At 36.9% G+C, this 12440-nt stretch overlaps 1 protein-coding gene across 2 annotated transcripts in view; it reads left to right on the forward strand.

Moving 5' to 3' along the window:
• Positions 1 to 5577: 5577 nt before the first annotated feature.
• Positions 5578 to 12440, forward strand: part of LOC127838603 (uncharacterized) — a 35882-nt gene continuing 29019 nt past the window's right edge. For both annotated transcript variants that reach the window (XM_052366431.1, XM_052366432.1), the window contains exon 1: positions 5578 to 5713. In XM_052366431.1, coding sequence (XP_052222391.1) covers positions 5696 to 5713 — 18 coding nt within the window. In that variant the 5' untranslated portion in view covers positions 5578 to 5695. The remainder of the gene's footprint in view (positions 5714 to 12440) is intronic.

Here is a 12440-nt window from a genome sequence, read left to right on the forward strand (position 1 = left end):
GCTATGCCACTCACCAAAATGTCGGCATAAGCGGCATATATTGCCGCGGTTAAGCTTAATTGGTAACATCTCTATATCAAAGCGCTGAAGGCACTGAATTTGTTCGCTGTTGTATAATCTTAGACGCAACTCCGTTTTCAAAATTATGTTATGAAATGATCACAACCCATTCAAATTCATAAAGAGTGTGTCTTAAAACACAGGTCGAGATGTGTTTGTTTGTTTTTTCAAATCATTGATACAGCAAATCAGTTTACACAAGCTAATCTTATTTGACATGCCCCATTTTCCCTGAAAGCAGCCAATATGTACAGATTTCAATGATAAACACTAGACTGGCCAACTTTGTCTTACTACAAGTTGTTAAATACACTCTTTGTACTATACCAGTGAGAACAGGTAGATTCGGTGATTAAATCAGACGCGTTTAGCATTATCGTCTGCTAAAGTTGACTAGAGTTATCCACGCAGGCAGGCACGGGTTACGGTTCCTGTCGTTGCTTAGCCCCTACTGATCCATACTGATTTGCAAAATTGTGTCTGCTCACAAATAATAACTGTTTCTACCATGATATATCAATTTAAACTTCACCCATTATGAAGTTATTGCGTAAGGTCATTGACCATGTTCCATAACTTTGACCTGCAATTTAGCAGAATTATGCCCGTTGTTGTACGTTTTCTTCTTCATGTTTGAGTGCAAATTCTCCGTATATCTATATTTACTACAACTATTTAAATTAAATGTTACATTTAATGTTCTTGATCTTTATGAACATTCACTGATCAAGACTTATATTTTGGATTAGCCTTCAAGCATGGTTATGCCCCCCCCCCCCCTTTGTTTTAAGAAAGGTCAGGTTAAGTCTTGCATGCAAGTTTAAATTCGGGTTACAATTTGCATGCAACAAGAATATGTTTTGTAACATCTACCGATATTCAATTGAAACTTCACATACGTCTTCGGGATAATCACGCACGGTCATAAACTAAGGCCTATAACTCTGACCTGCAATTTAGCAAAATTATGCCGCTTGGTGTACGTTTTGTAAACGGGTAAACGTGCCCATCAAACAGCTCCTATCTCTTGCTGACATGCAAATCAATCATCAGGTTGCATTTGGGGACAATTGGGGCAAGGTCACTGTTGCTATTAATATACACAAGTTTGTGCACAAGAACTTAACAAAAGAGGGAGCCATTAAGCTGAAATTGTCTGTGTACGTTACAGACTAAAAAAGGATTACATTTGGGGCCATTGGGGTCACATTCACGGTTACTAAAACTAGAAAGAGTTTTCGCAATAACTTCAGTTTGGATGAATTATTGTGCTGTAACTGTGTTTGTAGGTAGATTTCATGCACACCAAGGCTGGGATGCATTTGGGGCCAGCTTTTCAAGATCATCTTTTTCTGAAGATAGCAAAATGGTTTCCGCTGAATAATTTGAATTAGGATGGAGAAACTGTGCTGTGCGTCGGTAGCTTATATTCAGACCCGCTTTCGAAGTTAATTAAATTTAACTTAATTAGTTGGTGAAAAGTAAACAATCTAGTTTCATGGAATTGTCATTTTTTCTTTTTAATTAAAACATGATAATGTTACTTTACATAGATTGTACCACTACTTCTTATATTCAACATATACTATTTTCAAATTAAGTTCATTAATCAGGTTACTTACAAAAAAATGCGCATTAGACTATCAATGCGGAAGAACAGTAGAGCGCACTGTCTTGGACTGTCTGGTTAAACTATCAATGCGGAAGAACAGTAGAGCGCACTGTCTTGGACTGTCTGGTTAGACTATCAATGCGGAAGAACAGTAGAGCGCACTGTCTTAGACTGTCTGGTTAAACTATCAATGCGGAAGAACAGTAGAGCGCACTGTCTTGGACTGTCTGGTTAGACTATCAATGCGGAAGAACAGTAGAGCGCACTCTCTTGGACTGTCTGATTAAACTATCAATGCGGAAGAACAGTGGAGCGCACTGTCTTGGACTGTCTGGTTAGACTATCAATGCGGAAGAACAGTAGAGCGCACTGCCTTGGACTGTCTGGTTAAACTATCAATGCGGAAGAACAGTAGAGCGCACTGTCTTGGACTGTCTGGTTAGACTATCAATGCGGAAGAACAGTAGTGCGCACTGTCTTGCACTGTCTGGTCGTAATTTTATTTTTGAGAGGGGAATTTTTGTAATTTATGGGCAAACACACTTTTGGCAGTGGAGAAAATGGATCGAAATATTCCATGCCAGTTTTATTCATTTGACGAAAACATATTGGCCATTGTCTTTATTTGTCTAAAGGGTATGGCCACATATTGATGATTAATATGGATTATTATATTTCCATATATTTATAAGGATTATCTAGGAAAGATCTATTTCTGTGATGGAAAGATTTCTGTCTTTGTCTTTATGTTTCGTACAGGATTTTGTATTCAAATTTAACACCCCAAATGTGCATGTATATGTGAGTCGCGTTATGAGAAAACTAGGCATAATGCATGTGCGTAAAGTGTCGTCCCAGATTAGCCTGTGCAATCTACACATGCTAATCAGGGAAGACACTTTCCGCTTTTTTGACATTTTTTCTTTTAAATGAAGTCTCTTGTTAGCAAAAATCCAATTTCGGCGGAAAGTGTCGTCCCTGTTTAGCCTGTGCGGACTTCACAGGTTAATCTGGGACGACACTTTACGCACATGCATTATGCCCAGTTTTCTCAGAACACGACATACGTCATTAACAGCTGCAGATCACAAGAACAGCTATATACTTTGATAGACCAATCCCAATTATTGGAAAATCATCATGTTTCATGTAGCTTAAAACTTTTTTAGCTTGTGTGCCTCAAAAGTGAACTGTTTCAAACTTTAAAAAGGAGAGCCTTATAACTTGGTCAAAGTTCTGAACCTGTGGTCACCAACCCATTACAGACTTGACCGTATTCACCAATCCATTACGACCTGTGTGTATTCACTAATCCATTACGACCTGGCCCGTATTCACCAATCCATTATGACCTCGGTGTATTCTCCAACCCATTACGACCTGCGCCGTATTCTTCAACCCTGTACGACTTGGACGGTATTCATATACCCATTAATTACGACCTCGGCCCGCATAAACCAACCAGATACGACATGGACCAATATTAACCAAACCATTCTTCGACTTAAGATTAAATTATGGATTTGTAACCAAGAAAAATATGTGAAGGAATTTAATACATTCAGGCTAAAATGTTTGCTCGTATCATAAATACATATTTTTATCCCCACGCTTTTTGAAAAAAAGGTGGGGATATTGTGGTGATCTCCGCCGTCCGTCCGTCCGTCCGTCCGTCTGTCCGTCCGTCCTGGCCACTATCTCCTCCTACACTAAAAGCACTAGAACCTTGAAATTTACACACATGGTAGCTATGAGCATATGTGCGACCCTGCACTATTTGGAATTTTGATCTGACCCCTGGGTCAAAAGTTATAGGGGTTGGGGTGGGGCCGCGTCAGAAATTATCACTCATTTTTTTAGGTTATTTTACATTTACTTCTTTATTTCTACACCGATTCACTTCAAATTGATACTGGACCTCACCTATGACAATACGGTCAATCTCAACCATGCATGGCCCCATTCCCAACCCTGGGGCGCCCCGCCCACATAGGCCACACCCACCAAAAATTTCCATTTACTATAATTTTTTCATTTCTACACGGATTCACTTCAAATTGATACTGAACTTTTGTTATGACATTAGGGTCAATCTCAACTATGCATGGCCCCAATCCCAACCCTGGGGCGCCCGCCCACATAGGCCACACCCACCAAAAAATTCCATTTACTATAATTTTTTCATTTCTACACGGATTCACTTCAAATTGATACTGAACTTCTCTTATGACATTAGGGTCAATCTCAACTATGCATGGCCCCATAACCAACCCTGGGGCCCCGCCCACATAGACCACACCCACCCAAAATTGCCTTTACTATAATTTCTTCATTTCTACACCGATTCACTTCAAATTGATATTGAACTTCTCTTATGACAATACAGTCAATCTCAACTATGCATGGCCCCATTACCAACCCTGGGGCGCCCCGCCCACATAGACCACACCCACCCAAAATTGCCTTTTACTATAATTTCTTCATTTCTACACCGATTCACTTCAAATTGATACTGAACCTCTCTTATGACAATACGGTCAATCTCAACTATGCATGGCACAATTACCAACCCTGGGGCGCCCTGCCCACATATGTCACACCCACCCAAAATTGCCTTTTACTATAACTTCTTCATTTCTACACCAATTCACTTCTAATTGATGATGAACTTCTCTTATGACAATACGGTCAATCTCAGCTATGCATGGCCCCATTACCAACCCTGGGGCACACCTAGGTCAAACATTCGGCGTGGGGATACGCGTCGGCCTCTGCCGCGCCATTTCTAGTATAAATATAGAATCGTGTTGATAGCTGTGTCCATGTGACTATGTGCCGACACTTTACGCACATGCATTAAGCCCAGTTTTTCCCATACTTTGTTTGCTCATATTCGGTTTAGAAAACAATTTAGAAATACGTTTTGATAGTTTTTATATCAGTATTTTTAAACTCAACTCTTCCTCAAAGTATATGCACAATTTACTATGACAAATTCATCATGAAAGGATTTTTGCTGCAACATATATTTTAGAATAACGGCCAATTGTCAGTGTGTCCATTGTAAAATAATTATGTCGTCAAAACGTTCATAGCGGCAGAGCCTTTACATAAACATGATTGAGATGTAAAGGGTGAAATTGTGCATGCAGTTAATGTTAGCAGAAATATTACTCGCTGTCATTTATACAATATTAAGCGAATTATTCAATTTATCAATTGTGTTGAATTCCCGCTTAGACTACGTATACTTTGACAGGCAGACCTATTATAGTGTTGGTAAAACGATTGTGTACAAAATGTGTCATGTAAGGTAATCCGTTTATGTGATATATCTAAATGATTTCAATAACAGATCCTACAGCAAGATTTATTACTGCAGTATTATATAATTAACAACGCGTACGGGAGTTTTAAGTCATGTTGTGCAGCTTTTGAAGCTTTCGTTTTCAACTGCTATCTTCTTTGGTAGGACATCATTTTTCGATTTATTTATTATAAAGAAAGAAAAGAAACGCCTTCTTGAATAAAGGGTGATAGGCGAACAAACATACTGACTATTACAGATATGCGTTGAAACAAACCGCGTGAAAACGGTCGATCATTAATACTAGTATGCGACGAGAAGCATAACGGAGTAACAACGCTGTTTCCATACGTTCATTTTCCCAGGCATCGCCCATAATTTGCTCGGCTGGTCCGTTCTAACTCATAAAAAGATCTGTTCTTTTATTTTGAAACATTCGTTTATTTTCAATTACCAACACATATCTACACTGAACAAAAATAAACCACCATTGTTTAGCTTCTAACTAAAGAACTGTCGGTGATATTTATGATGACACCACGACGTTTTTCGACTGGTTGTGAGAATAGTGATAAACTACGTCTGTCAGTCAGACCCCCTCTATTAAGTCCATGTATGTCAGTCGTAGCTGTTAGGTTCTCGACAGGCGTGTTGTTGGATAGACCGCTGGGATTTCGATTGTCCGTGTTTTTGTACTTACAGTTATTGGACGGAAAATGAAAATCAATTGCGCGGTAAGTAGTAAAATGGACATAGACGTGTTGGTGTTCGCATTCAAATTATGTATGTTGCTGTTTTTGTTTTTTTACAGAAAATTCATAGAATATGTACAGCGATGTCATTTCTGAAATTAAACGTTTAAAAATAGTAATAAAAAAATAAATAATAATAATAAGAAGAAGAATATGAATAATAACAATACACTCCAACTACGAATTTCTTGGAATATTGGAATTTTGTATGAGCATCTTTTTGGTTTACTTTTTGTGGAGAGCACATGGTATAATCTAGAGTGTTGTAGATTGTTTGTACGCGTATAGATGGTTATATTGATATTAATCAACTCGTTCTAATTTTCACCCGGTAGCATATGTGTTTATTGAAAACTAAATCCATAATTATAAAAGTAAAAGTTAAGCTGTATATGTGTTTTTCAGAACCTAAAATTATCACAAAGGTTGTTTTTAGAACATAATACATTTAGTTTATTTATGTGAATCGAATTGAATATACTCTCAAATGCATACAATCCGTCCATTTCACCGAGTTTTGGTTTAGCGCCTTAAATGCATTTGTATTAGTAAAAAATAACTCTGCACATATTTATATTGGATCATTTTTTATTGACGTTCATGTGCGTTTGTCGGAAATGTCGCGGGTTCCGAAGTTTCGTTATCACAGCGGTGTAACACATGATGAGGTGACACATCTGTTCATGTTTCATTCGTTTAGTTTCGCTACACATGATAATGCAAATCCAGCTTTTTAAGCGTTTTTTCTTTTGTCTTGTTTTAAGTGACTCTATATGTGTTTGAAGACTTTGCTTATAAACATTTTGTCAATGTCAAATCGTAATATTAGAAAATACAAATATATTGAGATATGAGTTTATAATGGATTAAGACAATTCTATACTTTACAGTATAAAAATTTAAAAAGTATTATGAAAATCACTATAGAACACGGGGACATATTGCTTGGATATTGTTATACGCCATTATTAAGAATATATTGTTTAGTAAGACTATGATCTACCCATTCGTATTAATAAGTGAATTGAATTAAATAGCTCATTGTCATTCAACACATTAGCATTCGAAAAAATGCAAAGAGTTTTACATATGGTTGTTATGTATGGTCGTAAATTTTGGTTAGAACGCAATAACAATAATAATGTATTGTTTACTATGAAAAAGACTCACTTAAACGCAAAAACACGGCTTTTTCAAGGGAATAAAAAAACAATCCAGTTGGACGTCAGTAAAACATTTGGCGATGACATAAAAAAGTATAGTTCACGACCGACGCCCCTCAAAGTTTAACGAATTAATAAAGGTTAACGGTTGCCGTGTGTTGTTGTTTGCGTGGGGAATAAAACGCACACCGGTCGTGAAATTTATAGACTCGGCGAAATGCGCACTATTTTTATGAAAACAAATTGTCTGTGGATTTTGACGGATACTGTCCTAGTGAAGACAAGCAAATGTAGGGGCGCCGGCCTACGCGTGTTGGTCGCCAATATAGTGGGCCGTGCTTTTTACGACAGCGTCCGATAGTCTCGCAATTGATTTCAGCTAGGAATACGAAACGTTATTCGCGGCGGACGTCCGTTCAACATATCCATCGGAGGGGTGGAAATTAGTCATCTGTCGGTAGTCAGCCTATGTCTCGACTTCTCGTTCCCGATTTCCATCAACGTTAACCGGAGCCGCGCTCTGGGAAAACAGGACTTAATACATGTGCGGAAAAGTGTCGTCACAGATATTCATGTGCAGTTATCAGAGACGACAATTTTTCGTCATCTCTAACCAAAATTCCAGTTAAGTCGAAAAGGTTCGTCCATTATTATTAGACTGTGCTGACTGCTTATCTGGGACGACACTTTACGAACATGTATAAAGCCATTTTTTTCCCAGACAGTTAAGGAACATGTATCTCCTGTAAATCGTTTACAATCCATAAGAAAAGGACGGCGCCTCTTCTTTTGGTGAACAATGTGTAAAGTGCAAGCGAAACAACTGCGGTATAGGAACTTAGATTAAGATGCAATATTTTTCCAAGTTTATAATTAATACAAGGTTCATTTTAATATTGATAAGTTTATTTAATGAAGCTTTGAAAAAAAGGACCCCAAGCTGTGCGAGTGCTTCTTGAGTAAGTGCGATTTAACCCATTTATGCCTGGTGGACTCTCCCATCCTTCTAAATTGGATCAATTTATTTCCAGAATTAATGATGTCTAGTATATTTATTCCTTTATGTAGAATGTTCTTATATAAATTTCTTTAAGCACACAGCGCAGACCCTGATGAGACGCCGCATCATGCGGCGTCTCATCTTGGTCTACGCTGTTTGCCAAGGCCTTTTTTCTAGACGCTAGGCATAAATGTGTTAAATAGCTTAAAACATAATTCACTATATTTCCGCACATATCAATGCGTTAATTTGGATTCCTTCTCTTAAAAATAAATACAGCTTGAATGTGACCTAAAGTAATATTTTCATACACTTTGACTCGCAAACTCTTATTGAACATGTTTTGTTTGCATACATGCCATAATTATGGTGATTTGATGTATAATAATTTTGTATTATAATTTGATTTTGGTGAAGTAACATCAAAACTACTTCTCTTGTGAACACTAAAATATCACTATGTCAAAATCAAATGCTAAAATCAAGTGCAATAACATATGCAGTAGAAGGTTAATAACTGTCAATATCTGCCCGCGTGCTTGCAATAAATGACAACATCCACGATTTTATTGCTATTAACATTAATTAACATATCAATCTATTGGCGATCTTGGTTTCATGGCAGTATGTTCAATGCATGACAGGTACGTAATGTATATGTCCGTTGACTCGATTGTTGGCTTTGATGTGATGGTGACACAAGCGCCTTCCTCGTCTGTAAATAATAGCAAAGTGTTATGTTGGTTATTGTAACCGTTATCCCCTTGTAAGACTTATACGGTCGAGTTTTGTGAACAGTTGCATGTGCATAAAGTGTCGTGCCAGATTAACCTGTCCATTCTTTGTAGGCTTTAAAAGAACGACACTTTCGTTTAATTGATTTTTTCGTTAAATGAAGTCTTTTCTAATCGAAAGTCCATTTTAGGTAGAAAGTGTCGTCCGTGATTAGCCTGTGCAGACAAAACAGACTTATCTGAGACAACACTTTATGCATACTTACATTCAGACGAGATTTCAAAGAGCTGCATACGGTCTTCAAAGAGACATGTTAGTATTTGTGTACGATCGCTTTATTATATTACTGATTTCGATGGGTGATTATCCATAGAAAACACTGATTTATTGGAGTCGTGGTCTGAGAAAAAACTGGGCATAATGAATGTGCGTAAAGTGTCGTCCCAGATTAGCCTGTGTAGTACGCACAGGCTCATCAGGGACGACACTTTCCGTTTTTATGAAATTTTTCGTTTTATTGAAGTCTCTTCTTGCCAAAAATCCAATTTAGGCTGATAGTGTCGTCCCTGATTAGCCTGTGCGGACTGCAAAGGCTAATCTGGGACGACACTTAACGAACATATGTTATGCTCAGTTTTTTAAGAACACGACTCATTTCCAAACCGGTCTAGGTAAGGTCTGCATTTACAAAACTAGGTCTGATAAGTTATGCAAAGCACGATTTGATCGTTCAGACCGATTTAGCAAACCACGATTTATAATCTGACGGATTGTTCCGTGTTCCGCAAACATAATTTAACTCTTTTGACAGAAACTTGAGCGTTAAAAACGCTTTCAGCTGTGGTTAATATTAAATCTTCATAAGGAAAGCGCTGTCACTATTAGTTATCAAATTGGAGCAATGAATTGCAGTGCATATCGCGCCATTTGGTTGAGTTTATGCCGAAATTATTTGATATTCGTATGTTCCTAGATCCTTGGAAATTTTCCTTTATAATACATGTACTTATGCTATTTAAAGAAATAACGTTTCAATAAGTTAGTTAAGTTTGAACGTTACGTCTGTTCTACAAACGTGTACATGTATACGAGTGTTAAATTGTCAAATGCTTGAGAGGAATGATGAGTTTACTTTGTCTTTCATTTAAATATAAGTTATTGTGTGCAACGCACATACGGCCATGTAGTTTATACACTTGCCAAAAATAATAAGCCAAATTAGAGTGGATATGTTGTCTATTGAAAAAACTCGTAGTTTGCATGTTCGATCCTCCAATCCATCTTACCTCGTTCATTCGTCTTTCGCACGATACTTTCATTTTAAACGAAATGGAGTATTAAGGGTGAGAATACATATACACGTTATCTTTTGTAGAACGGGGCGTCTCATGTATCTCGCATGTGTTGTTAGCTCTACTGGCCGAATGCCTGAAGAGCTTATGTCATCGCGTGGTTTCCGTCGTCCGACCGTCCGTGCGTTCGTTCGTTAGACTTTTTCTTGTTTACGCGATAAAGTCAACAGTTTTCATCCGATTCTTTCCAAACTTGTTCAGTGTCTTTATATTAATGAGGACTCGAACCCTATTGAAAATGGGTTACATCAGAGTAAAATGTCCAGAATTATCTCCCCTTGAATTTGAGAAAATTGAGAAATAAGGCTTGTTTACGCAATTAAGTCCACAGTTTTCATCCAATCATTTCCCAACGTGCACAGTGTCTTTATCTGAATGATGAGTCGAACCCTATTGAAAATGAGCAATATCGGAGTTATAAGTCTAGAATTATCTCCCCTTTAATTTTTTTTAATGTGTTAAAGTCCATAATTTTCATCCAATTCTTGGCAAACTTGCACAGTGTCTTTGTATCAATGAGGACTCGAACCTTTTTTTAAAAAGAGCAATATCGAAGCAATAAGACCAGAATGACTTCCCCTTGATTATAACAAAATTTTGAAATCCCGCTTGTTAACGCAATTAATTTCACAGTTTTCATTCAAATATTTCCAAATTTGCACAGCATCTTTATATCAATGAGGAATTGAACCCTATTGAATATGAGCAGTATCAGAGAAATAAGTACACAAGAATCTCCCCTTGAATTTGAGAAAATTCTCCTTGTTTGCGCGATTAAGTTCACAGTCTTATTTTTATTCTTTCCAAACTTGCACAGTGTTTATAGCAGTAGAGCGATTTAATCCCTCATGGGCCTCTTGTTTTATATAATATTCAAAATTTGCTATGGATCACTTGTTATAGTATGAGTAATTTGAAGTTCACCCCTAGCTAGATTCAGCAAGCGTCACGCATCAATGATAAATCAATACATAAAAATAAAATCAAAAACACACATTCTAAGATCAAAATCTGCAAAATAACTTTAAGTGAACGTAATCCAAAAATGAAGGTAATGTGTTAAAAAGAGATCTTAAGGAAATTTTGAGTAGTGTATAAAAACATTGGTAACTTATGTTCTTAATATTATACCACTACAAGTTTTGATGATTCCAAGTTTCGTAACAATTAATGACAGTTTAATATAAAATCGTGAATCAGTTCGCAGGATGCGTCACAAACGTTTAAAACCTTTATTTGAAACTCGAAACTTCTAAATGTTATTGTCTATTATTTGATTAAAGCGACACAATTCCTGATTCGTAAAATGACACGTGTGTGTGTCATCATTGCCTGTGTTTCGATTCGACATCAGAAATAATTCTACTGCATTCGTAATATAGCACTTTTTACAAACGTCTGACATAAATTGAATCTGACACTCGAAACGTGAAGAGTTTAATGTCTTAAATTTATTTAACGCGTCAAATAATTAACATGTATTCGCAAAATGGCACGCTTGTTTGTCATTTTGACGTATGTTTAAATTTTTAATCAGAATTTGACATTTAAACTATCAACCTGTCGTTCGTTCCATCAATTTTAATATGAATCAATTATGCGATCATTTTTCAATAGGAACACAGTTTTTAAGAAGAACCCGCATGTTATTTGTGCGTCATGTCACTAATCTCATAACTTACTGACCTAATCTCACCGTGACCTTAATTGTGACTGATTCTCACTGTGTAGCATTATTCGGTGAATCATTCTCGCATCGTTTCCTTCCTCAGTGACATATTCTCACATAGTTGCCTTTTCACCCATTAGCTTTACTCAGTAACTTATTCTCACATAGTGGCCTCACTCAGTGAATTATTCTCACATACACCTTATTCTGTGAATTATTCCCACATATTGGCTTTACTCGGTGAATTATTCTCAAATAGTGACATTACTCGGTGAATTATTTTCACATAGTGGCCTTATTCAGTGAATTATTCTCACATAGTGGCCTTATTCAGTGAATTATTCTCATATAGTGGCCTTATTCAGTGAATTATTCTCATATGGCGGCCTTACCCAGTAACGTATTCTCACATATTCGCCTTACTCGGTGAATTATCTCACATATTGACCTAACGTAGTGATTAATTCTCACATAGTGACTTTACTTAGTCACTTAATCTCATAGAGTAACCTTACTTAGCGACTCATTCTCACTGATTGGCCTTTTTATCTGATCACATTATAATACAATCAGATGCATTTGAAGTTTCCAAAAACAATATTAAATTGTTGCACTTATTTAGTTTTTTTACAATCAGCACACTATTGTAAATCAACATATTCATGGCATTCGTGATATGCATTTTTTTTCATTTAAAATAGGCCAATGGGATATAACAATTTGGCGCGCGAATGTGCCTGTTTGTCAAAATCGCAACCTGCCAATTTTTAGTCCTAATTGGAGCACTGCC

Source organism: Dreissena polymorpha, chromosome 7 (assembly GCF_020536995.1).
Source record: "Dreissena polymorpha isolate Duluth1 chromosome 7, UMN_Dpol_1.0, whole genome shotgun sequence".
Classification (NCBI taxonomy): domain Eukaryota; kingdom Metazoa; phylum Mollusca; class Bivalvia; order Myida; family Dreissenidae; genus Dreissena; species Dreissena polymorpha.